Raw genomic sequence first — 27,311 nt, forward strand, 5'->3', positions numbered from 1 at the left:
GTGTCTTTTGATTCTTCGAAAGTAAATAACATTTTTCACATATCGATTAAAGTTGCCTTATAAAAATTTTCTCTAAAATATTGAATGTAGGGTATGTGTTGCCCGGTATGTTTTAACATGCATAAAGTTGTGTTTACTGTTTCTCTAAAAACGAAAGCTTCTGAATGATAATAATAGACTTTAGCAGTGTTTCTTTTTTTTTTTTTTTTTTGTTTTTTTTCGTTTGTTTACTTCATTAACTATTCTTTGAAAAAGAGGTCTAACAACTCTGTTTTTCTTTTATTTTCGGCAATACTTTTTATGAAAAATGTCACATTCTGAAGCACTGTCTGTAAGAACTGCACTAATATGCATTAATTTCCATAGGTTCATATCACGAAAGTGAACTGTATTACATTTTTGGTTTTCCACATATGGACTTAGACAATGCTCTAAGACTTCCCCAAGATAAAGAAGTATCGGACATCTTAATTCAGCTGTGGACAAATTTTGCAAAAAGCGGGTGAGTGTTGCTGATTGAAGTTTGAATGATATATATTCCATGTAAAATTTTAAAATTTATTACATCATTAAAATTCATTAATTTGCGTTTACATGATTAAAACTTATTAATTGAGTTTTACAAATAAAATTACATTATTAAAACTCATTAATTTACTTTTGAAAACAAAGTAACTCTGACGAAATATAAATGAAATTATAAAAGCAATAACCTAGTGTTTGGCGTAGAATTAGTTAATAACTTAATAGATTTCGAGGGCAGGTTTTCTTTACCAGGAACAAAGAAATCCGCAAGACTGTAAAACAGTTTACGCAGTGGTTATATTTACACTCTACGCCAGTAAAAAAGCAAGGAGGTATAGTCATCTGTCAGTAAAAATAGTAACGAAATTGAAAAATTAAATTTACAAAATTTTAAAAGTGTTAGGAAGGACTGGATTGTACTTAAGACATTACCTAAGCAAGATAAATGTTTGAGAATGTAAAAAGCTTCAAAATACTCAGTTCACCAATTGAAGAAGCTTTTTGAATATTTTTTGCAGACACAAAGTTAAAATTATGATTCACTTTCCAACTATGATTAGCTATCGAAGACATGTTAATTTTGCTTTTTCGGACGTACGACTAGTGTTCCTTTATATGAAACTTTAACGCTCTTTTAGTTTGCACAGTATATCTCAAACCCCACTGCCACGATATCCCAAAAATTCCCCAAGAATTAAAGTCAGAAATGGAATTATTAAGAATTGAATCATGGATTTTATTTATAGGCGAGAAAATCAATTAATAGCTGAGCTTCTAGAGAATCCGTGCAATTTTGTAGCTGACAGAAGGATGAAATAGATGCACGACTAGGTTATTAATTTTATTTTTAATAGTGGAATGTCTTCTTTGATTGTAAGCTGAAAACTTTTTAAAGGCTTTATCAATGAGTAATATAGTCATTATGAGGGATGATGATTTAAGGTAAGTTGCTACTGATGAGGATTTTCTCCTCATAAGTGGTGAGTACAGTGGTTACAGTAGTGAGTACTTCTTCTCATCAGCGGTTACTTAAGTTAGGTTGCCGCTGGTGAGAAAACCCTCACCAGTGGCAACTTGTCTTAAGTAATTGAATTCATTAGCAAGCAGAGATTCTGAGGAACAAAATTTGAGAGCGCGAAATACATAATAGTAGAAAAGAAGCCAGTTTTTGCTTATCCAGGTTACCTGACCTAGCATGGAGCGGTAAACAAACAGAAAAGTATTTACGGTAAACAGTATTGCTGAAATCAGATTCGTTGCGAATTATGAGAATATTGTTTTGTTTTTCTTTCCTGACACCAGTTGTTACGTTATTTTCTTCCTTCACGTTCGTACGGGGTTCGTTTGGATTTGGAGTGAATAACGACGACACTTAATGAAGTATCGAAACACACTTTATTGGCCAGTACTTAATCAGGAAAACTCCAAAATCTCGTTTATAGTCGTCGAACTGTTATAAACACACTGACACGATAAGCGACACAGCTTTCAGGTTATCAAACTATCACGGTAGAGACAGCTTCACTGCAAAGCACCAGAGTACAGCTCCTGGCTCTGCTCAGTCGTTCTCGGAACTCCACGTACTCTCTAGACTCTCCACGCTACAACTCGCAATGCACTCGAAGATACACAAAGAGTATAGCTTTCGACTCAGCACAGTTTAAGACAAAACTCGGCGATGCACTAACTCGCGATACACTAAAAGGCTGTATCGATGCACTCGACGACCAACTCGGCGCTAGACTTCGAGACACTCGCTTAATGACTGACTATCAGCTCGCTAGACGAGGCACACACTCTCTATCAGCTCGCTAGGCGAAGCACTCGCTAACTAACTGCGGACCAGCAGGGTTTATATAGCTTTCGGCTTGTGTTCGAGAACATTCTGGGCTAAACCGGTAAGAATTCGTTCCAGAAGGTTCTCCATCCGTCCATGGCATATCGCCAATTTTTCGCTAAATGTCGCCAAATGGGCGATTTCTCGCCAAATATGGCAATCCTGCATTATTTTGGCATTTTATGGCAACCATAAAATTGCTTTGTGGGGAAGCCATCCCACCGCGCCTGTACATTTCGTAGCAATATCTAGGAAGGGAGCAGTATTGTCAGATTCAGTTTCATAAGTAAATTGGATGGCTGGATCAATCAAATTTATAATAGATAAAATCTGGGATAAATCTTCTTTATTACCATCAAAAAGGGCGAACGTGTCGTCTACATAGCGAATACATAGACGGAAATAGAGTTTCTCAAATAATTTGACTTCAAAATAGTGCATGCAAATATCAGCAAGTATAGAAGAAGGAATTACCCATAGCTAATCCTTCAATTTGGCGATAATATTTATTTTGGAAAGCAAAGTGTGTTTGATTCAAAGAAATTTTAGTAAGAGGTATTAACTCTTTAATTTCAGTATGTGTGAAATGGAATTCTCAAAGAATAGTTTTAAGACGCTTTAGCGCGCCTTTGACTGAAACATTAGTAAACAGTGATTTAACATCAACAGATAAATTAATGCAGCGCAAGGAAGAAAAATTTTTAAGTTCAAAAGAATGTTCTACGCTGCGAATATTGTTAGAAAGTAAGACAAAAGTTGGAAACTACATATTTGGCCATATGATATGATGCCGTTCCAAAGTTGAAAACTGCAGGTCGAAACGGAATTCTAATTTTGTAGACTATGGCGAGAGTATAGTGTAGAGACATTAGGTTATTTCAATGCGGGGCACATGAAAAATGAGCAATCCCTCGCTTGGACTCTAACCTCGGACTTTTCCAGTACGCGCCGAGTGTGCTGACCGAGTGTGTTCACTACGAAGGCATGGTAAGAAGGCGGGAGAAATACCTTATAATAGCAGTAGTGTGAAAGTAACGGTTCAGCGCCAGGAGGCGCAATGCGCAACAAGCCTGCAGGCGGAGCACTGAGCAAGGCCGAACACGGAGGCACAGATAAGAAAGAATGTTTCAGTATTCTTCATTTAGGATAAGATGACGTCACACATTGATAAGAGATTATCTTTGATTGATTTTTCGCAGGTTTTTGTTAATCGATGTTTAGCCTTTGTATTTTTTCTTCGTATTCCAACTATTTTACTACGTGTGATATGGTTGTTTCCTAGATACCCTAAACAATAATTATTTTCAAATCTAATAATTGATTCAGAAGGTCTTAATTTTAGATGCTATTTTCAACTAGTTTTGTACATTTCAAAACTTCGTAATTTTTAAAATGTTCAAATTTTGAACTTGTTTATTACATTTTCGGATCATATACCTGACTTTTACTTAATTTTAGATAGAAATTTTAACTTCTTTCTATTTTTTGACGTTTATAGTTCCCAACATACTTAGAATTTTAACTAGTTTGCTATATTTTGACACAATGTACATGAATTTTACTTAATTTATAGCTACTTTCATACGTTATAACCTTCGTAATTTCAAACGGGCTCTTAAGTTTAGCTTAATTCCTATATTTTCTGACCAAATATATGAACGTTATTTAAGCTTAGATGTAATTTTTAACTTGTTTCACACATTTTAAACCTTCATAATTTTTAAAGTACTCTGATTTTAAACTTGTTCATTATATTTTCCAACCATATACCTAACTTTTATTAAATTTTAGATGTAAATTTTAACTTCTTCCCATTTTTTAGCGTTTTTAGTTTCCAACATACTCTGCATTTTAACTAATTTGGCCCACCAGCGACCGAGCGGTAAAGTCGCTGAACACTGGTAGTTCGGTCCGAGGTTCGAATCCCGCGAACGGGCTGGCTGCATGGGCGTTTACGTGGTTTTCCCCATGTGTAACGTGTATACGAGCCAGTTTCCCTTAGAAAGTCCTCCATGAAAGGCATCCGTCCCCTTAGGCAGATAGCCCTAGTGTGCTTTGCCATAATTAAATACACACACACACACATAACTAATTTGGTATATTTTCACACTATGTACATTGCTTTCATCTAATTTTTAACCACTTTCAGACGTTTAACCTTGGTAATTTCAAATGTATTCTTAATTTTAGCTTAATTCCTCTATTTTCTGACCATGTATATGAGCTTTGTTTAATTTTAGATATAATTTCTAACTTGTTTCGCTCATTTTGAGCCTTCCTAATTTCGAAAATACTATAATTTCGAATTTGTTTCATAAATTTTAACCTTCGCAATTTTCATCATACTCTAAGTTTTACTTTATTTTTACATTATTTGCATAAATTGCATTAAATTTTCGATGTATTTTCCAACATTTTTTGCCTTTTGGTTCATTTGTACCATTAATTTTAACATATTTATCATATTTTCTGTTTACAACACATATTTTTTTTACCATTTTACATAATTTTGCAAATTATTTCACATAATTTTACATGTTTAAACTTCTTAAACATACATAGAAGCGAGACTTTTTAAGCATTTTATTTTATAATCTTTAACTACTATTCATATTCAATTCGTCGAATAACCCTTACTTAGTCTATATTTTATAGTACTATTTTAATTTGACAATTCTACAATTTATCATTCTGTAGTATTATTACCATAACTGATTCTACTATTTTACTTGATTTTGCATTGGCATTTTTAAGTTATTATTTCCTGCATATTCAGATATTTTCATATAATTTTTAAAAACCTTCGTATCTGAACGCATGCTTTTAAAGTCTTTCATAAAACGTGGAATTAATTTTATGTGATATATATACGAATTTAATAGTATTTAGTAGGTTTTCCATGGTGAGAGACTAATCCTAAAAGCGTTAGAGTTTAGTTATTTCATTAGGTATGTGATACAAATAATTAAACATGTTTTTCTCAAGATTTTCCTATGAAGGTAGAAATATTCATAATTAGCTAGAGAATGAAACTGTAGTAAGAAAACAGTATATTTCAAGGCACCTAAAATTAAAAAAATATCGGCATGAGTGCTAGCAATTGGTAAACTATATTGAACTAAAAGGTATAATATTTTAAAAATTTTGGGAAAGACTTCTGGATGAGGACATGAAATAGTGAATATGTCCTAAAATTACAGATGAAATTTCGCACTTCATTCAAAAAATCTGGAATCTATCAAGCTAGTTTGAAATGGAGGTTCTAAACTAAACATTGGTAACATCAAAGAGTTTAAAAGCATGCCTTCAGATACGAAGGTTTTTTAAAAATTATATGAAAATATCTGAATATGCAGGAAATAATAACTTTAAAATGCCAATGCAAAATCAAGTAAAATAGTAGAATCAGTTATGGTAATAATACTACAGAATGATAAATTGTAGAATTGTCAAATTAAAATAGTGCTATAAAATATAGACTAAGTAAGGGTTATTCGACGAATTGAATATGAATAGTAGTTAAAGATTATAAAATAAAATGCTTAATTGAAAAAATCTCGGTTCTATGTATGTTTAAGAGGTTTAAACATGTAAAATTATATGAAGTAATTTATAAAACTATGTAAAATAGTAAAATAAATATGTTTTATAAACAGAAAATATGATAAATACGTTAAAATTAATGGTACAAATGAAACAAAAGGCAAAAAAAATGTTGAAAAATTACATCTAAAATTTAATGCAATTTATGCAAATAATGTGAAAATAAAGTAAAACTTAGAGTACGATGAAAATTGCGAAGGTTAAAATGTATGAAACAAATTCGAAATTATAGTATTTTCGAAATTAGGAAGGCTCAAAATGAGCGAAACAAGTTAGAAATTATATCTAAAATTAAACAAAGCTCATATATATGGTCAGAAAATAGATGAATTAATCTAAAATTAAGAATATATTTGAAATTACGAAGGTTAAACGTTTGAAAGTGGTTAAAAATTAAATGAAAGTCATGTACATAGTGTGAAAATATACCAAATTAGTTAAAATGCAGAGTATGTTGGAAACTAAAAACGCTAAAAAATTGCAAGAAGTTAAAATTTACATCTAAAATTTAATAAAAGTTAGGTATATGGTAGGAAAATATAATGAACAAGTTTAAAATCAGAGTACTAATTATGAAGGTTTTCAAATGTATGAAACAATTTAAAAATTACATGTAAGCTTAAATAGGGTTCATATATTTAGTCAGAAAATATAGGAATTAAGCTAAACTTAAGAGCCTGTTTGAAACTACGAAGGTTAAAACGTATGAAAGTAGCTATAAATTAAGTAAAATTCATGTACATAGTGTGGAAATATAGCAAACTAGTTAAAATTCAAAGTATTTTGGGAATTACGAAGGTTCGAAATGTACGAAACAAGTTGAAAATAGCATCTAAAATTAAGACCTTCTGAATCAATTATTAGATTTGAAAATAATTATCGTTAAGGGTATCTAGGAAATAACCATATTAGAAGAAACGAAGAAAAAATACAAAGGCTAAACCTCGATTAACAAAAACCTCCGAAAAATCAATCCAAGATAATCTCTTACCAAAGTGTGAATTCATCTTATCCCTAAATGAAGAATCCTGAAACATTTCTTCTTATCTGCTGTGCCTCCGCGTGCGGTCTTGCTCCGCGCTCCGCCTTCAGGCTTCCTGCGCATTGCGCCTCCTGGCGCTGAACCGGTACTTTCACATTACTAACAGCCCTTAGCACAGTTAGCAATAGGTGGAATAAGTGACTTTTTTAATTGAACTGGGAGTATATGAGAAGATTGAAGAACTATTTTTTTTTCGCAAGATTGAAAGTTGAAGGATCTTTAGTGATCGAGCATTGTGGGCCTTCATTTAGCAATTTCCAGACTCCATCAACGTCTGTGCGCTTGCCCATAACAAAGATCTGTCCAACGTTATCAGCTTTATAAGCTATGATGTTATTATTTGAATGAATTTCCAATAAGGCCTCCCTTTTCTTTCGATTATGATTTGATACCTTTGATTTGCTATTAAAATTCACGTTTTGAGTAATTAAGTGGCGGATTGTGTCAATCATAGTTGGAAATGTAACCATAATTTTGACTTTTGTACTGCATAAATTATTTTTAACAATTTTTCAATTGGTGAGCTAGGTTTTCTTGAAGCTGTTCACTTTCACAAAGATATATCTTGTTTAATGACTTAAGTCTATGGCGGAATATTTGCATTCCAGTACTTTAACATTTACATGGAGTATCCATGTTTGCTGCGCTGTACTCATGCGCACTCGTTGTAGTACGAGTATAAAGACTAGAACATTTCAGCGAGAGACACTTTAATCACTGATAGTTCTAAGGAGCTTATTGAACGTGGCTTGCCAATTAAGAAAGTAACACAATTAGCAAGGCGCAGAAATGGGGGAAAATTCAGTTTGCCCTTCTTTGTAGTTATTTTGAGCAGAACTGACAAAGCAAGGGGAATACAAAATCTAACTGATTTGCTCTCAAGTGAAACGTGAAACTTGACGCCTATGAGGTCAGGAAAGGGCCAGTACGATACTTTCAGTGTCAGGTATTTCACTGTGCTCAGGCAGATGCATGCATGACCCGATATGCACAAAATGTGGCGGAAATCACTTTTCTAGGGACTGCCTTAAACCAAGAGAAGAAACTTCTGAGTGTATTAACTACCAAATGTAACACACGAGCAGCTGCATAGGTTGTCCTAATTTCCCACACTAATACACAAGCACTATAAAGAACGGCATAGACAGAATTATCACCAAAAAACTTATGCATTGAGCGAGCAAAATACTAACGAAGTAGATGAAGCTAAAAGAGTCTTCGAAACTTTAAGAATCTTATTGACGCTATCAAATCATCTGGAATATTACAACTAAACTTAACTACTAGAACAACCACTAGCAGGTCGAACGTGCTGTCACAACCCAATCATAGATAGTGATTCCAGTAGTTGTATACCAGTTAAGATGTTAGTACAGAATGCTAACAACCATAGACATAAGCTTGATGAGCTGAAAGATTTTATTAATAATAATAACATTGTCATCTATCTATCTCGGAAACTGATACCACCCTAATTAAGAAGTCAAACAACAAAAATCAGCTTTAATTTACAAAATTTTCACACGACTAGTTTCGATGGTTTTACCGAACCACCATCCTCAAATGCAAAACTGCAAATGAACAAGATAGGAAATAATGATTAGACAAGATAAGAAACCCTGGAGAAGAATAAAGCCAAAATCTTTGGAAGCCAAAATCTTTGGAAATTCACAGGTTTGTAAGAAGTTAAAATTATATTTTAGAATTCTCTCTTGTTCTTCTGAAAGACTAACATTAAAAATATTAACTATTGGCTTGATGTTTACAATGGGAAGATTTTTTGAACTACTTGAACTGGAAGACTGTAAAAGAAGTTTTTCGAATTTAACTGCAAGGCTGTTTTTATGACGGTTAACTGCATTCTCCGTTCTAGACAAAGACTTTTGTTCAAGGGCAGTCAATTTTGGATATGATTTAGCGAGTTCCAGATGAAGCTTATAGAGTTCATGTTCGATTTTGGACAATTGTTGACGTGTATCCCTTATGATGGACCGAAATAAGGCATATTTGCAATTTAACAGAATTCTTGAAATGCGACTCTAAGGTTTTTGATCAGATTTGAGTTGAATAAAATTGGGGATCAATTTTTTACATTTACATTTAAGTAAAAAGTCAAGATGTTTCAGAAATTTTTGCCGTTTCAGGCGTAATTTAGTGAAAGGATTAACGGATGAAGGCATGATAAACAATGCAGAGAATCAAACTAAATTAACTAAGCAATAATAAAGCACACACAAAACAGGAGAAAAATACCTCACTGAAATGAATACAAAACAAAATGTTTGTAACAAAAAGGCATGAAATCAGACAAGCAAAGCACTATATCCAAATATACAAAACATAAACAGAACTTGAAAATTGCAAAAAAATACTTACCGAAACCCATGCAACCACAATATGGCGGCCACACCAGGTGGAAAAAAGAAAGCAAAAAATAAGCCTCTTTGGGGCTTCTATAATTAAGACACAATAACACGCCGAAAAAATACTAATTCGAAATTCAAACAACAAAAATCAGACTTAATTTACAAAATTTTCACAGGACTACTTTCGATGGTTTTACCGAGCCTCATCCTCAGCTGCAAAACCGCAAATGAACAAGATAGGAAATAATGATTAGACAAGATAAGAAAGCCTGAACAAGAATAAGCAAGTGGCGCCATCTGTTGGTGAAACCAGAACTAAAACATAATTTCTTTAAAGGCCGAAGGCAAAGTTGGATTGGAATTAGGATCGTTAACTAGAACAGAAAGAATTTTGTAAATGTTAAATGCCTCTAGAAAATCCAGTTCTCCAATGGAAGATGTTTTTTGAATAATTTTGGCAGCAGAAAAGTTGAAAGTGTGATTTTCGAACCAACAATATTGAGCAACAGAAGACTTCACTGTTTCCTTTTTCCTAACATATGCCTCATGTTCCTTGACGCGAAATTTTAAGGCTCTCTTAGTTTGGCCAATGTAAATTAAACCACACTAGCAAGGAATCCTATAAATACCCATGGAATTCATATCCGGAATGGGGTCCTTGAGTATGGACCTCGGAATTTTATTGATGGGAGAATAAACAACCCGAAAGTTAAATTTCTTCAAAATATGTGCAACTTTATAGCTAATTGATGGAAAGAAGGGAATGACAACAGAATTTTTATAATCTCCTAAAACAAGAGAGTGCCTTTTAGTGTGTTGAGATGAGAATTTTTTAACAGCTTGATTAATAATGTTGGGTGAAATGCCCCTGTCATTCCCTTCTTTCCATCAATTAGCTATAAAGTTGCACATATTTTGCAGAAATTTAACTTTCGGGTTGTTTATTCTCCCATCAATAAAATTCCGAGTTCCATACTCAAGGACCCCATTCCGGATATGAATTCCTGGGGTATTTATAGGATTCCTTGCCAGTGTGGTTTAATTTACATTGGCCAAACTAAGAGAGCCTTAAAATTTCGCGTCAAGGAACATGAGGCATGTTAGAAAAAAGGAAACACAGAAGTCTTCTGTTGCTCAACATTGTTGGTCCGAAAACCACACTTTAAATTTTTCTGCTGCCAAAATTATTCAAAAAACATCTTCCATTGGAGAACTGGATTTTCTAGAGGCATTTCACATTCATAAAAATCTTTCTGTTCTAGTTAACGATCCTAATTCCAATCCAAATTTGCCTTCGGCCTTTAAAGAAATTATCTTTTAGTTCTGGTTTCACCAACAGATGGCGCAACTTGCTTATTTTTGTCCAGGCTTTCTTATCTTATCTAATCATTATTTCCTATCTTGTTCATTTGCGGTTTTGCAGCTGAGGATGAGGCTCGGTAAAACCATCGAAAGTAGTCCTGTGAAAATTTTGTAAATTAAGTCTGATTTTTGTTGTTTGGATTTTGAATTAGTATTTATTCGGCGTGTTATTGTGTCTTAGTTATAGTAGCGCCAAAGTGGCTTATTTTTTGCTTTCTTTTTTCCACCTGGTGTGGCCGCCATATTGTGATTGCATGGGTTTCGGTATGTACTTTTTTGCAATCTTCAAGTTCTGTTTATGTTTTGTATATTTGGATATTGTGCTTTGCTTGTCTGATTTCATGCATTTTGGTTACAAACGTTTTGTTTTCTGTTCATTTCAGTGAGCGATTTTTCTGCTGTTTTGTGTGTGCTTTATTATTGCTTAGATAATTTAGTTTGATTTTCTGCATTGTTTATCATGCCTTCATCCGTTAATCGTTTCACTAAATTACGCCTGAAACGGCAAAAATTTCTGAATCATCTTGACTTTTTACTGTTCCCCAATTTTATTCAACTCAAATCTGATCAAAAACCTTAGAGTCGCATTTCAAGAATTCTGTTAAATTGCAAATATACCTTATTTCGGTCCATCATAAGGGATACACGTCAACAATTGTCCAAAATCGAACATGAACTCTATAAGCTTCATCTGGAACTCGCTAAATCATATCCAAAATTGACTGCCCTTGAACAAAAGTCTTTGTCTAGAACGGAGAATGCAGTTAACCGTCATAAAAATAGCCTTGCAGTTAAATTCGAAAAACTTCTTTTACAGTCTTCCAGTTCAAGTAGTTCAAAAAATCTTCCCATTGTAAACATCAAGCCAATAGTTAATATTTCTAATGTTAGTCTTTCAGAAGAACAAGAGAGAATTCTAAAATATAATTTTAACTTCTTACAAACCTGTGAACCTCGATTCCAAAGATTTTGGCTCCTATCAAAAAAGCTTTAAAGTTCAGTAAAGTTTCAGATTCACAGAAAGAAATGATTAGGCATCTTATCGCTCATAATGTGAAATTCAATAATAAATCTTTGAAACCAAATCTAACTGCGATAGAAAGAGCTACAATGCGCGAAATTCATTATAACCCGGATATTATCATTTCAAAGGCCGACAAAAGGTGGCCAGGTAGTCGTCATAGATAAGAACACTTACATCGATGGTGTCACTAAACTCTTCAACGAAGGACCATATAATCCGATCCCTAAAGGTTCTTCACCTTCGGACTCGCCAAAAATATAAACTGCGATCAAAGCTTCGCAAATCATTTCAAACAACTTAAAACATTCGCTTATCCCATCTGTTGTGAATTGTGCCAGATTATACGCTCTTCCCAAAATTCATAAAATTGGTATTCCTTTCCGCCCTATTGTATCAAATTTAGTTACTGCCTTGTATCCATTAGCTAAATATTTAGTTTCTAGATTTTCAATTCTATTAGACAATAACATTTACACCATAAAAAATTCAATAGAGTTTGTAAAAAAGGTTAAAAACATTTCTCCTATTTTTACTCATGGTATAATACTCAACTATAATTTACTCATGGTTTCTTTTGATGTAAAATAATTATTCACCAATGTCCCGGTGGAGGGTGCATTAAGATGTCTAGAAACCAGACTTCGCGAATTTCGTTTCTCTTGCATCGAAATTGATGAGCTAATTTCTCTCACTCAACTCTGTTTGAAACAAACACATTTTGTTTTCCAAAATAAATATTACAAGCAAACTGAGGGATTAGCCATGGGAAGCCCCCTCAGTCCCATCCTGGCTGATATCTACATGCATTATTACGAATCAAAATTGTTTGAAACTTTAAACTTCCCGGCATGGTTCCGCTACGTACACGATACTTTTACCCTGTTTGAAGGTAATAAAGATGATTTAAAAAAAGTTCTTTCAGCAATGAGTTCTATTGATCCTGCTATTCAGTTCTCTTTTGAACTTGAGACTTGCAGTTCTCTTCCGTTTCTCGACATTCTGGTCACATGTAACACATCCAACTTCAGTACTACGGTTTACCGTAAACCTTCATCGGTTTGCCTTCCACCACACTTTAAATCATGTCATCCGACTAAACAAAAGTTAGCTTCATTTTATGCCTATGTTTTCCGTGCTCTTCAAGTTTGCTCCTCCAAACTAGCCCTTGATGAAGAACTAAATTATTTAAAAGCAATAGCTATTGACAGGGGCTTTTCACCCAGCATTATTAATCAAGCTGTTAAAAAATTCTCATCTCAACACACTAAAAGGCACTCTCTTGTTTTAGGAGATTATAAAAATTCTGTTGTCATTCCCTTCTTTCCATCAATTAGCTAAAAAGTTGCACATATTTTGCAGAAATTTAACTTTCGGGTTGTTTATTCTCCCATCCATAAAATTCTGAGTTCCATACTCAAGGACCCCAGTCCGGATATGAATTCCATGGGTATTTATAGGATTCCTTGGCAGTGTGGTTTAATTTACATTGGCCAAACTAAGAGAGCCCTAAAATTTCGCGTCAAGGAACATGAGGCATATGTTAGAAAAAAGGAAACTTCGGTCCGAAAATCACACTTTTAATTTTTCTGCTGCCAAAATTATTCAAAAAACATCTTTCATTGGAGAACTGGATTTTCTAGAGGCATTTCACATTCATAAAAATCTTTCTGTTTTAGTTAATGATCCTAATTCCAATCCAACTTTGCCTTCGGCCTTTAAAGAAATGATGCTTTAGTTCTGGTTTCACCAATAGATGGCGACACTTGCTTATTTTTGTCCAGGCTTTCTTATCTTGTCTAATCATTATTTCCTATCTTGTTCATTTGCGGTTTTTAGCTGAGGATGGTGGTTCGGTAAATCTATCAAAACTAGTCCTGTGAAAATTTTGTAAATTAACGCTGATTTTTGTTTGACTTCTGAAGTAGTATTTTTTCGGCGTGTTATTGTGTCTTAATAATACCACCCTGTAAAACAAATTAAGTATTAAAAATTGTAGATCATACGAAGTGATCGCTTGCATCACAGAGGAGGAGGTGTGCTAATATAGGTAGATTGTTAAATTTTCCGATATTTAATATCTCTCGACAGGGACAATGGTTACGAAATTATGGTAGTTTGCATACATCTGCCTAAAATGGGGACACTCTCTTCACAGCAGCATAATACACTCACTGAAGAACTGCTTGAAAATGTCATTCCCGTCTCCTCGTGTATTATTGTAGGAGGCGATTTTAACTGCAAACATACTCAGACTGGAGTACGTAGGCTAGGCAGTACGTAGGCACGGGTTGCCGGAGCACTAGCTATAATAGCAAAATACTGAGAGAATCACCCAATTTGGAATTTTTGCTCCTATCTCGCCTATGTACAGACCACATATTGCAAGTCATATCCCGGATATCTTGTATATCATTCTGTCTAATGCTGGAATTAACATGGTTTTAGAGGTATATGATGAATTAACCTCTGATCACATATCTGTTGTGGCTACATTGGAGGGTCTCTAGTATAAACAATTCTCAATTTAAGAAGTTAATGGACTGGAGAATGTTTCATGACACAGTGAAAAGAAATTCCCTATTGTCGAACAGACGTCAGCTCCTTCAGATATCAAAACAAAAGTTTAAGCGCTTACTGAAGTCTTAACGACTCCTGTTGTGAGGCCAGAAAATTCATCCAGAAGACCAATAAGACTACAAAGTTTCCTAGATATATTAAAGCATTCACTGCGGAAAGTAAAGGCTTTGTAGAAGATATAATATCACCTGGAACCCTGTTATGAAAACTGAATTGAATAGAATATGTAAGCACATTAAACTGGAAATCCAGGAGTTAAGCGGTAGACATGGAACGATGAAATTGCTGAGCTAGAATTAGACAACGATGCGTTTTGGCACAATACTACAAAATGAAATGGTAAAGCGCACTCTTCATAGTGAGAGGCTAACTGTGACTAATGGCACCACCTCCTATTCCTATATATTCGTCTCACTTGGAAAGGCAATTAGTTCCAAATTATACATCTTAAAATTCCAATTTTGAATATGGCAAAAGTGAAGTCAAAGAATGGCTGAGTGTTTCACGGCATTTAATGGAAGTAATCTTACCACACCTAGAAAAGTTTTAAGCATTGTAGCAAAGCTAAAGCCCGAAGAAGTCGCTGGCATAGATAGGTTACCAATCAAGAATCTTCCCCGCAGTGGCACCACAAGATTAACTAGCATTTTCAATGCTTGTATCACTCAGTGTCACTTCTCAGAGAGCTGAAAATGCGCAGAAATCTTCCGTTTACCAAAGCCAAAGAAATCATAAAAGCAGAAAATTATAGGCCCATAAGTTTACGTTACAATTTAGGTAAAATATTCTAGAGAACCATTTTCAAAAGGTTTTCATTTGTTCATGCAGTTACTCCCAGATGAGGACCATGGCTTTAAAAGTGAGCTTCAAAACAACTTATCAAACTAGTGCAGTTTGTTGGCTCCGCGTTGCACCACAAATGTTGTACTGCTCTCCTCATGGTGCACGTGGCCAAAGCGTTTGACCACTTCTGTCATGAGGGACTCATTTTGAAATTGATCAGAATGAACTTTCCTAGGGAGCTGATTTTGTTGCTGAATTTGTACATCAATAATAGATATTTTACAGTCAGCTTTAGGCAAAGATATTCTATGTATAATACTATCTCGGCTGCAGTACATCAAGGTTCATGCCTAGGATCCGTACTCTACCTGTTCTTTGCTGCGCACTTCCGGCAAGAAAAACTTAATAGAAATACTTTATTCCTTTCCTAAGTGGATGATACCGCCGTAGCGGTAAGATTAATTTAGCTATCAGCACCTTGCAAGATATTATTTTGGATATAGAGGAGTGATGCTGTAAATGAAAAATTTAAATTAAGTTACAAAATCTCTGCTTCTTATTATTCGGAGGAAAAGACCAAATATTACGGTGAGCCTCTTTATGTATTTGGACAAAGGGTACCCATGGTAGACAAAGCTATGTGGGTGTTTATATTAATCAAAGACTAACTTGGAGCACTCATATCAACTACATTACTTACGAGAGGTAATACACACCAACTGCAAGCACTGTTGGGACGAATCTCTTAAATAAATTTACGTAGGAAAAGCCAGATTTACATTTCTATACTTAGACCAATTGTGTGTTATGCTTCCTCGGTCTGGACGACCGCTTCGAACACAAACATTAATAAATTGCAAGTTACTCTAAATTTTGCTCACAATTACTGGCGCACATTATTACATAAGAAATAAGCTGCTCCAAGGTGATCTGCAGATTGAGTATATAGATAAGTATCTACATAGACTGAAGAGAAAATTCTTTAATAAGGGACTGAACTGCAGCAAGGGTGACTTTAATGCTGCAATTAATTATATTTGCATGCCAGAGGATGCTAACATCAGACCGTTCACAGCAAATAGGATGAAGGATCACAACTTCGTAACCTAGCTTAGCTTTGTATTCTCACGTTACTGTATTTATTGTATTTGTCAGTTTTACAAGCTTATAGTTATAGCTCTGTATTGTAACTAACATTTATTATATGTAAACATAATTTACATTTCTTTATTTGCACTTATTTATTCATTGTATTGTTAACTTGTCTCTTAGGGGTGGCTGAATGAGTTTATCTGTTGATTGGATGTTAGTCCGATCTCCTCCGATTTCCCTGTTTGGGATTTATTTGCATGTTTCCATTCTGATTGCCTTAGGGTTAGTTAAGTATAGCTTATAAAAGCCTATATTGGCTACATAAACATGCGGATGTGGTATTCAAGTACGAGAAACTCACTTGCATTTGTACTTCACTGTTCCTGCTTATTCGTGGTCAACATTTGACATCGGCTTATAGTCATGTATTTAATTTCGTATTTTACCTTTGAATATTAAATGAAGTTAATTTTATAGTTTACTAAAAGTCTTCGGCTTCTCATTTGATGAACCTTCTAACAGGTTTCAAGTACTGTGGCGTAAACCATCGCCACTCGTCGAACCCAGTCCTTCCTAACGCTTTAAAATTCTATTAACATAATTTTTCGATTTCGCTATTAGTTTTGCTGACAGATGGCTCTACTTTCTTGTTCACTTTACTGCCGAAAGGTATAAATACGACCGTTGTACTCGCTGCTTTTCATCCCAGATGAGAAAAATCTAAAAGTTGTAATTAGGAACTTGCCAATAGATGTCGAACCAACACTAATACAGGATAAGTTAATTTAAAAATCTTTAACAGTCCTAAAGGTGGAACAATTAATGCGAAGACATAGCACAGAAAAAGAAAAAATGCCACTTTTTCTCGTCACACTCCCGAAAAATGCCCGGACGGGGAAATTTTTAAATTAAATTTCCTAATGTATGTGCATATTAAAATCGAACGCTACCGAGGTCGTCGTGGGCCGACTCGGTGTTATCGGTGCCAACGTTTTCATCATACAGAGGCGGCTTGTAATCATCCACCAAGGTGCTGCAAATGCTCAGGCGATCATGAAAGTGGACATTGCCCTAAGCCTCGCGATTCTGAACCGAGGTGTTGTAACTGTTTCGGGAAACACGCTAGCAACTGGAGAGATATCGAAGCCTTTCGCAAACAGAATCCAGCCACGAAAGCCACCACTACAAATGAAGATCACATAGTATTCAATAAATCCTATGCACAAGCGGTAAAACTTTAAAATGAGTATAAAAGACATTCATTTTTACTTTAGCACACGCCAAACTTTAATATTTGTTTTGTATGATCAATTTTTTACAATATTGATAAACGAAAATAGAGGCTTGCATTCTTAATAAAATGCCCCATTAATGGCGATAAATGATTTTTTGTAGCACCCAATCTTCTTGGAATTCAAGTTCTTAGAGAGAGGGGACAGGAAAAAGTCGCGCAGTTCGTCTGTTAGATAAGAGGAAGCGGAGAATCTTGGATGAAATTTCGCGCAGTTCGTACCCTACCGGGGGAGCTGCGTCTTTTTGTTTGTTTGTTTGTTGTTGTTGTTTGCTACATGGTCTAGTAATACCACACCAACCTCTTGGATCAGTTTCACACATATTCATTAAACAGTTTTTGTTTTATTCCGTGTTTTGCCTTTGTTGTTTATTTTCTTTAGCAGGACTGCATATGTAAGCACCTTAAAAAATATTTGAAAAAGTGAGAGCAGTCCTAGCACATATTCCTTACTTAAAGATTTTTAACATCAAGCCAAGAGAAGAAAAAACATTTCAATTATTGTACAAATGAATTTAATACAAAAATTCTACTGTACAGCCAACGCCACAAACTGTTTTGGAATCAAAATATATGTCTGGGAGACTACCGCATGCTCCATCTGTTTAGAGTATTGTCATTATTATATGTGGGAATAATACATTTAACTTACGCACGCGCAAGTAAATGGCTTATAAAATATTCCTAGAAGTTTTTATGGTTTTCTTCGAAATCTGAGAATGATCATTCATTCATTCGAGAAAAAAATTTACTCTATAGCGCGTAGATGTTTTAAAATGCTTCTTGAAATGTAAGAACAAGAACAATATGTATAATCCTTTTACCAAAAATTCTGTTTTGAGCTTTAGTTTGCAACAGACTAATTTTCTGATTTTACTTCCAGAAATCCCACTCCTAGAAGAGACTCTTCCATTTCTGCATTCAAGAATTTTACGTGGAGACCATATACAGAAGAAGAAGATTTTTTCGCAACCTTGGGCTTACAACCATTTGTAGCTCGCTCATATGAATCAGAGAGGATGACATTCTGGAACCACTTTGTACCACTCTTTACCGAGTATCCAATCACTATTACGTCTAATCTCAGTAAAGTAGCTACACCTCAAGCAGAATGCAGCGTCGAAGTCATTATACTCCTTTCCTTCGTCGGATGGCTACTCGCTATTATTTGCCTAGGTTTGTTGATCCATCTGTGCCTCTGCAAAAATTTCACGCATTTTACTGCAATAAGAAATCTTCCTATACCAATCTGACAGCTGGAAGAAATGAAAAGACATGCATTTTCTACTATTAGTTTGGCCAAATAAGAACTAAAATCAATTCCACACAGAATATTTGATGGCATTACTCATTTCGAAGGAAACTGATTTCCTAATTAATCTTTCATGATATACTTTAATTGCGAAATGACAGTTTTCATGGATCACAACAATTTGCGAAGCTGAAGTACCTCATATGATCATGTTTCCACATATCATTATACTCGTATTTATAAATCTTCTTTACTTGTGAAAATAATAAACACATTTTGCTCACATTTATTTTCAGCTCAGTCAAAAGACTGCATAATGTCCATTCTATAAATTATTATATTTTGTTGATAAGCGTTTCCTACAAAAATCTAGTATAACGTTAAGAAGAAATTTATTTGGCATCAATATGTTCATGCTTCGCTGTAGTATAGAGACGAACTTCGTTGCTCTGCGACAGCACATTTGATAAGCACTGTAGTTTTTACATAAGCACTGTAGTTTTTCATGTATCAAGCTTTAAATATTTGTTTTTACAACTATCAATTTATTCTTAATGTTTGAAATAAAAAGTATAAAGAAGTTTTGTCTGTAGTTTATTTAAAGACGCAAAACCAACGCAAGAGTACATAACGGCTATACGTAAAAATTTAAGAATTGTATATATCAGTGGTTAGCAACGAGATGTCCACGAAGCAATTTAAAATGTTAACTGTTCAAATATCCAAATTCTAAATCTCATATGCTTGGATCAAAAACATTCATGATTCTAATGAACAATTTCAGTAAAATTCTTGTATTAACTTTTAATAACGGCACGAATTGTATAATTAAACTTTTGACAAAATCATAGCAATATATTTATACCACTGCATCAATAGATGAATCAAATTTCGATTCCTAGTATCATTTGATTGCTGTTGTAAGTATAAAAATTTCCTGTTAACTATGTCTCAAATGCAAAAGCAATTTCTTGGACATTTATATGAGTTGACTTGATGATGTGTACATGAGAAACTTAAGTTGAAGTTCACAAATGTTAAGATATTGTAAGTTAAAGCTGGACTTGTGAATGGATATAGTTTAAAATTAGGCTTTCCAACCAACCCTAAAGTTTAAAGAAAATTTCAAATCTTACCACAGTACGATAAATTTAAGTTTTAGGTGTTCGTTGAGCTCTAGTGTGGTTAAGTTATTAACATGTAGGATTTGCGGTCAGGTGGTAGTGCTGAAATACTTCGTGGAAGTATAGATGCTAGGCAAGCATACATTGAACTATATTTCCTAACCGCTATAAAGTTTTAAATTCTTTGGTAGCATAAAATGGAATCAGTGTCCTAATAGACTTGGGGCGAATTATGTAAATTATTTGTAAGTCTGATGTTAACAAAAAAAGTTTGAAAAGGCTACAAAAAAAAAAAAAAAAAGAAAAGAAAAGAAGAGAAAGAAAAAAATCGGAATGCTTGTAAGGTATATTCTAATTTTATAAGGGTTATTTTAATTTAGTTCGCTTTTCCTATCTCTTCTAACTTCACCTTACAATTCCTTAACAGAATGAGTTTTTAGAATCTCGTTAAAGCAGATAAGAAGTAGAAAATATTTAAGTTCTCACTGACTTTGAGAAAGAAAGTTAGGATTCCTGAATAGCGTGCGTTTGCCTTTAGGCTACGTCTCTCTAACTGTTACTAAGCTCGATCGTATTACCTGCCTTTTGATAGCTTCGCTGGATAATTTAAATATTACGAGTCAACTAGTTTGGAATTATGTTAGCTTCGGCTGAATCTCTTTAATTAGACATTAGTTGGTTCTTTCTTAACTTCTGAATTTAGGCTCAAGTGGACTTTTCGTTGTACGCCCTGAGAAAGGGGCCAACTGTAAATCTTTATGTTGAGCAAATAAAGGGAAATTAACCCTTCTCGAGTTTACGTTTCTGTTTTTGCACATGACCGATTATTCGCTTAATAAGTTCACTAGGTCCCTTAAATCTTAGTTAAGTAGAATAAAAGTGATGAAGAATACCACAAACTTTCATATTTTAAATTACGCCCAAAGAGACGGCTTTTACTTCCTTGTAACGAAGTAAAAAGGAAGTATTGTAATCGCGAAATGTTTCAGGCAGCATATTTCAACGAAAATATCCATTTTGACCGCTATCGAATGCAATTTAACGATGGTTTTGCGTGACATCTGTACGTAAGGACAGAATAAAGGACTCCACTCATCGCGAAAAAATACAAAGAATTCAAAACAAGGCCATCCGAATAATTACAAATGCGCCTTGGTTCGTACGAAACATCACTCTTCACAATGATTTAAAAATTAAACCCACGGATTCTGAAATTCTAAAAGCTTCACATAACTTTTTTATGAAATGTGACAGTCATCCTAAAAATATCATCAAAAAACTAGGAAATTATGATTTAACAATTGAACAACGCCACAAGAGGCCCCGTACTATTCATCATAATAGTCGGTGGTAATGTATATATTTTCGTTTTCTTCTTAGTTAGCCAAGATTTTACTTCATTTTCTTTACTTACAGAATTACTTATCAAATTACAAAGCGCTATTGCCTTTGTTCCTGCCAAAGCAGGTAGACTTTGTGTGTAAATAGTTTTTACTCTTGTGAAACGTTTCAATGTATTGCAAATTGTGTTTTTCATCATTTTACTTGCCAATTATTGCTTATCAAAAGAATAATTTTTATGAAATTTTAAAAATGCCTTACAATACATCCTGCAAGAGATGGTGCACCCAGAGCTCCAGTCAACTAAAATGCTTTTGTTCACTACTAATAGATGGCGCGACACGAGCACCTCATTTGTTCAAATTTTACTTATTCTACGGACGACGGCACAGGAGACTCCGTCGCTAGTAATCTCTGAGTTCTAGCACAGAATGTGTACAAGTACTTCCATATTATTGGATACAACTTACTCGATTCTTCAAGCATTTAAAAGTCAAGTATCATATATTGGTAAAGGCCATTAATGGTCGATTGCCTCTTACTAAGTGATAAGACATAGACATAGACATAGTTATAATATAAACGAAATATAACGAGGTTAAGTGAACCTAGCGCCAGAGTGTCGCTATAATAAACGAATATAGTGAATTTTAAAGAGTGCATTTATTCTATTGTGGTTTATGCGCTATCGACGAAGTAGATTTAATTCAATCCAATAAGTTTAAATGAAATGCCAAAAAAAATTAGTATAATTTAATATTCCGTACATAGAAGTCATTTGGTATACACATTAGATTTTTTTTCATTTACAAACACATACACGTTTTGAAAGCATTTGGACTAAGGCAACGTTGGAGTAAAAATATTTAAAAACAGCATATCTTTAGGGTTTCCAATAGGCAATCTCTTATACTGGAGATGAAAATATTTTATTCCGTACTGTGTTGCCACTGCTCACTTTGAAATTGCTGAGTTTTTTAATTAAAAATTTGTTAAATTTTCACAAAATATAAAATAGGCAATAAAACAAATTTCAAGTTCGAGCTTCCGAGTACCCTTGCTCTGGTGAAAGACTTGTAAAGACATTATTTTATTCTAACCAATTATTTTTAGTTTTTATTTTCCTTTCTCTGCTGATTTCAGTTTCCTGCCTGAATGTAAATTTTTTATAACGTAGTATGCAAATCTAAACATGTTTCGGATGTAGTATTTACGCTGCGTTTCAAGAGTTCGAGAGAGTAGTGGAGTTAGTTCCGAGTTTATGGTGCGGGTTTGAATTTAGCTCTCTAGTCGATGTTAGACACCCATCAGTTTATACTGATATTCCAAGCTCTGATTTGCTGTATGCAGCCGATTTAGCAGTTTAGATAAGCTGAGGAGCCAGTCATTAGCCATTTAAATTTATTGTGATTCGTTACATTTTTACTTTCTGTTAAATTTAAGCAGTCACAAGTGCTGGTGACTTGTGAGCACGTAGTGCATGCACCTGTTTATTTTAGTTCAAATAAAAAGGTTATTTAAACCTTCTTCTGCTGTATCTATTCTTCAAAGATATAGCGAGTATTAACTACTTCTTCTTCTACCGTAGGGGCTTACGTTCTACCGTAGTAATGCTATTTTTATTATGGTAGTACAATAATTGAGACAGATTGTTAATAATAATAACAATAAAATAGAATAAAAATTATTTTGTTTTTGGTTGCTATGGGTTACCAGACTGGCAGCGTTGAGTTGTAGGAAGCAAGTTGCCACAGTACTCTTCCTCCAGTGCTAACGATACCTTACAAATACTTTGGGTTGATGCGAACTCGACGACCCGAGCGTGTTCTTATCGTAGCATAAGTCGGAAGTCGTGGTTTCTGTCCAAGGCTTGGAACAGCTTGCGCTGAAGTTCGTTGGAGATATATGTGGATCTTGAGACAGAATTTGCGATGGTGAAGACGCATTAGCTCCAGTGGCTTCTGGTGTCCAGATAAATGGCGGCTTAAGACTCTATACTAACGACGACTTCTTTTTCGTTGACCAAAATTTTAAATGTTTTTTCGTTTCGAGCTAGCACTTGATGGGGCCCGGAATACTGTGGTACGAGAGAAGGTTTAAAGCATCACATCTGAGAAAAACATGAGATGAGTTTCTAGGTTCTTTTATGCTCGAACACAGTTTGTTTGCAATTAGCGCTGGCAGAAACTGGTCGCAATTTTGACATACAGTTTCTAAGCTGATGCACGAATGTAACAGGATCTACTTTGCAGGTAGATTGACTGAATGTACAAAATCCCCAGACAAACGGAGATTAGTACTATATACCAGTTCGGCAGAAGAGGCATTCAGATAACGCTGATCGAAGACCTAGAAGTACAGTAGGTAACACATCAGTTCACTGTAATGCAGTGTGGCATCGAATTGATTGTTTTAACAAGCGATGAAATCTCTCAACAATTCCATTGGAGCTTGGATGGTAGGGGCTGGTTCTCACTTTGTAAGTGCCCAAATACTTAAATAGTCACGTGAAGAGTTGGGACTCGAACTGACGCCCCTGGTCAGTAGAAATCTGCTCCAGAACTCCAAATCGAGAAATCCAAACGGTGTAAAATGCCTTTGCAACCGTATCAGCTGAAATATCTACCAAAGGAACGGCTTCGGGCCAGCGAGTAAATCAATCAATGCAAGTAAGAATATAGGAATATCTATTAGAAGGCGGTAATGGCCCGACCAAGTCGAGGTGCAAGTGATTGAAGCGAGATGAGGGCAAATTAAAATTTTTAAGTTGGCTGGTGGTGTTTCTGACAATTTTATATATTTGGCACTCCAAGCACGAACGTGTCCAGTTGGCTATGTCCTTTTGCATGCTAGGTCATACGAAACGTTGCTGTATCAGTTTCCTCAAAGCCTTGATGCCAGGATGTGACAGATGATGGCGAAACTAAAAATGACATGGCGAAACCCGGAGAAAACATAAGGTCGAAATCTTGAATCCTGAACATCACAATAAAGTGATTTTCCAGGTGACAGCTGCATAGGCCGCAATGTGAGATTGGTGGAAGATTTGCTTTTCAAGAGGGTTTGTAGTTCTGAATCTCGGTGTTGTTAATCCGCAAGGGCGGCAAAGTTTATTTGCGAAGGAACGGCTAGTTCATCAATAAGAGACAAGGTGTCTGCAACAATATTCTGCGAATCCTCAATATAACGGATATCTGTTGAAAATTGCCCTATGAAGTCTAGGTGTCTCATTTGACGATGAGAAGCTTTATCCGAACGCTATTGAAAGGCATAGGTTAAGGGTTTGTGATTTGTGAAGATCATGAAAACGGGTCCCTCTAGGATGTGTCGAAAATATTTGACAGCTTCATAAATTCCTAATAATTCACGATCGTAAGTGCTGTATCTAGTTTGTGCTGGTATGAGATTTTTAGAAAAATATGAAAGTGGCCTCCATAATTCTTGATCTTTCTGTTGTAAAACTGCTCGTACACCTGTTGTTGATGCGTCAACGTAGAGTGATAATGGTTTAGTTACTGAAGGATACTGCAAATTTGTTGCCGAAATTAAATCATTTTTGCATTTTTGGAACGCTTCGTGAGATTCTGTGGTCCAGGTTATAACACGTTTATCTTTTTTCTTGCTTCCAACCAAAAACAAATTTAGAGGTGCTTGTATGGTCGCTGCATGAGGTAAGAAACGTCGATAAAAATTGAGCATAGCAAGAAATCTTCTTAAGTCCTTCACTGTAGATGGTTCGGGCATATCGCGGATAGCGGTGATTTTATCTGGAGGGGGTAGAACGCCATCAGCGGAAATTTCATGACCAAGAGAGGATACTATTGGTTGGCCAAAAACGCATTTGGAAGAATTAAGACTGACACCGTACCTTTGAAAATGTTCAAAAACTGTTCTCAAATGGGATAGGTATTCTTACTCTGAAGAGGAGGCGATTAAGACGTCATCAAAATAAGGTACACAAAAGTCAAGGCCGATTAACACCTGATTCATGAATCGTTGGAACGTTTGAGCAGCATTGCATAAGCCGGAAGTCATGACCGGAAACTCAAATAGTCCAAAAGGCGTAATAACCGCAGTTTTTGGAATATCAACTAGGTTAACGGGCATTTGGTGATACGCTCGCTCAAGATCAAGGGTTGTAAAAATAGCTTTTCCCTCTAAAACTTGTATACAGTTTTGAATGTGCGGGAGTGGGTAACGATCAGGAATTGTAGCTGCATTTATCCGGCGATAATCGCCACACGGGCGCCAGTTACCATTTCGTTTCAGAACTAGATGGAGCGGACTGGCCCATGAACTTTTTGAAGGACGGCAAATTTCCTGTTCCATCATATATTGAAATTCCTCTTTGGCGGCTTTGATCTTGTCCGGAGGTAAGCGTCTTGGTTTAGAGGCAATTGGAGGTCCGGTAGTTTCAATATAATGTAGTACATCGTGCTTGGGTTCAGAATACCCATAACTGGGCGCGTGATTGTAGGGAATCCTCTGTGAAGTTGATGCCATAGGGAGTTACCTGAAATCAGTTTAATGCTCAAATCTTGACTATTGCGAATTACTCCAGGATACGTTAAGTTGGTTGTGGAATCTACCAAACGGCGATTCTTAAGATCGACAAGCAAAGAAAATTTTTGTGAAAAGTCAGCGCCAATAATAGAACTTGAAACAGTAGCAATAATGAATGGCCATTGGAAGTTGCGGCGCAATCCTAAATCCACAGATATCAGGCGTTCACCAAAAGTTCGAATAGCAGTTCCATTTACTACATAAAGTTGTAACTTGGTAAGGTGCTTTTTTTCGTGAAAATGTGGTGGAACGACAGAAACATCAGCCCCGGTGTCTATAAGAAACCCCAAGCCCGAATTCTTATCGAAGACGAAAAGGCGTCCAAATTCCGGCCACTATCATTCACGACTTCGAGCGACGGCCCTTTTCGTTTCCATGGTCGTTATAACGACACGGTGGGCGGCATTTGTTTGCCTTGTTTCCAAATTTGTGGTGGTAAAAACAAATACCCGGAGGAGGGCTTTCATAACGTTTCCTCAGTGGGCTACCACGTGTATTTCGACTACGTGATGTGGAGCGGTTGCGTTGAAAAGGTTCAGCTTGGATGCCTACTAACTGAGCAACCTGTTTGGACAAATCATCAAGTTGAGCCTGTAACGCCCCAATACCTGGACCAGGATCCTGCACTGCGTGTATTTGCGATGGTTTGGTTTGGTTTTATTAGATTACGGCAAAGCACTCGAGGGCTATCTGCCTTAAGGGAGGGATGCCTTCGTGGAGGACTTTCTAAGGGAAACTGGCTCGTATACACGTTACACATGGGGAAAACCACGAAAACGCCCATGCAGCCAGCCCGTTCGCGGGATTCGAACCTCGGACCGAACTACCAGTGTTCAGCGACGTTACCGCTCGGCCGCTGGTGAGCCTATTTGCGATGGAATGGCCAACTCGTGAATTTTATCAGAGATTTCGGAAAGATTTTTAAGTGGCTCTCTACTGGCCGCTAAAATGACTTGCATGTTAGATGGGAGTCTATTTATCCGTAATGTTTTAAAGAATGTTATCCGTTAAGTTACCGGCGGCTAAAACTGACGTTTTAGACAGCAACTGAGAAGGCCTTATATCACCCAACTGTAAACCGTGCAACAGTTTCTTGATTCTAACTGTCTCGGATTCTTCATAAACAGAAATTAATGTTTTTTTTTTTTTTTTAATTAATGTTAAGATTTGTATTTGTCCGTCGCCGGTGGATTCAAAATTATTTCACGAGCTGATTGCAGTACTTCTGATTATAACGCGGTGATCGCTGTATAAAACTGAGTTTCGTCGGCAGTAATGTGACTAAATTTAAATTGCGCATCCAACTGAATAATATATAACGATGGGTCTCGGCGACAAAAAGGCGGTGGCTTAACTGCCACTCACGCCAATAATGAAGCAGCATCATTGTCAACCATTTTAGATCAATCAAATATGCACAATAATAATATGTATAGAATATGCACAATAATAATATGTATAGAATATGCACAATAATAATATGTATAGAATATGTGCAATAATAATATGTATAGAAAAATAATCAATAT

General features: G+C 35.4%; 1 protein-coding gene across 5 annotated transcripts in view; it reads left to right on the forward strand.

Moving 5' to 3' along the window:
- Positions 1–19,334, forward strand: part of LOC118190485 (liver carboxylesterase-like) — a 118,020-nt gene extending 98,686 nt beyond the window's left edge. For all 5 annotated transcript variants that reach the window (XM_085823662.1, XM_085823664.1, XM_085823665.1 and 2 more), the window contains exons 9-10: positions 367–502; positions 18,386–19,334. In XM_085823662.1, coding sequence (XP_085679788.1) covers positions 367–502; positions 18,386–18,755 — 506 coding nt within the window. In that variant the 3' untranslated portion in view covers positions 18,756–19,334. The remainder of the gene's footprint in view (positions 1–366; positions 503–18,385) is intronic.
- The last annotated feature ends 7,977 nt before the right edge of the window (positions 19,335–27,311 follow it).

Source organism: Stegodyphus dumicola, chromosome 9 (genome assembly GCF_044657685.1).
Source record: "Stegodyphus dumicola isolate Sdum_Otavi_A_Nest chromosome 9, ASM4465768v1".
In the NCBI taxonomy this organism is placed as follows: Eukaryota; Metazoa; Arthropoda; class Arachnida; order Araneae; family Eresidae; genus Stegodyphus; species Stegodyphus dumicola.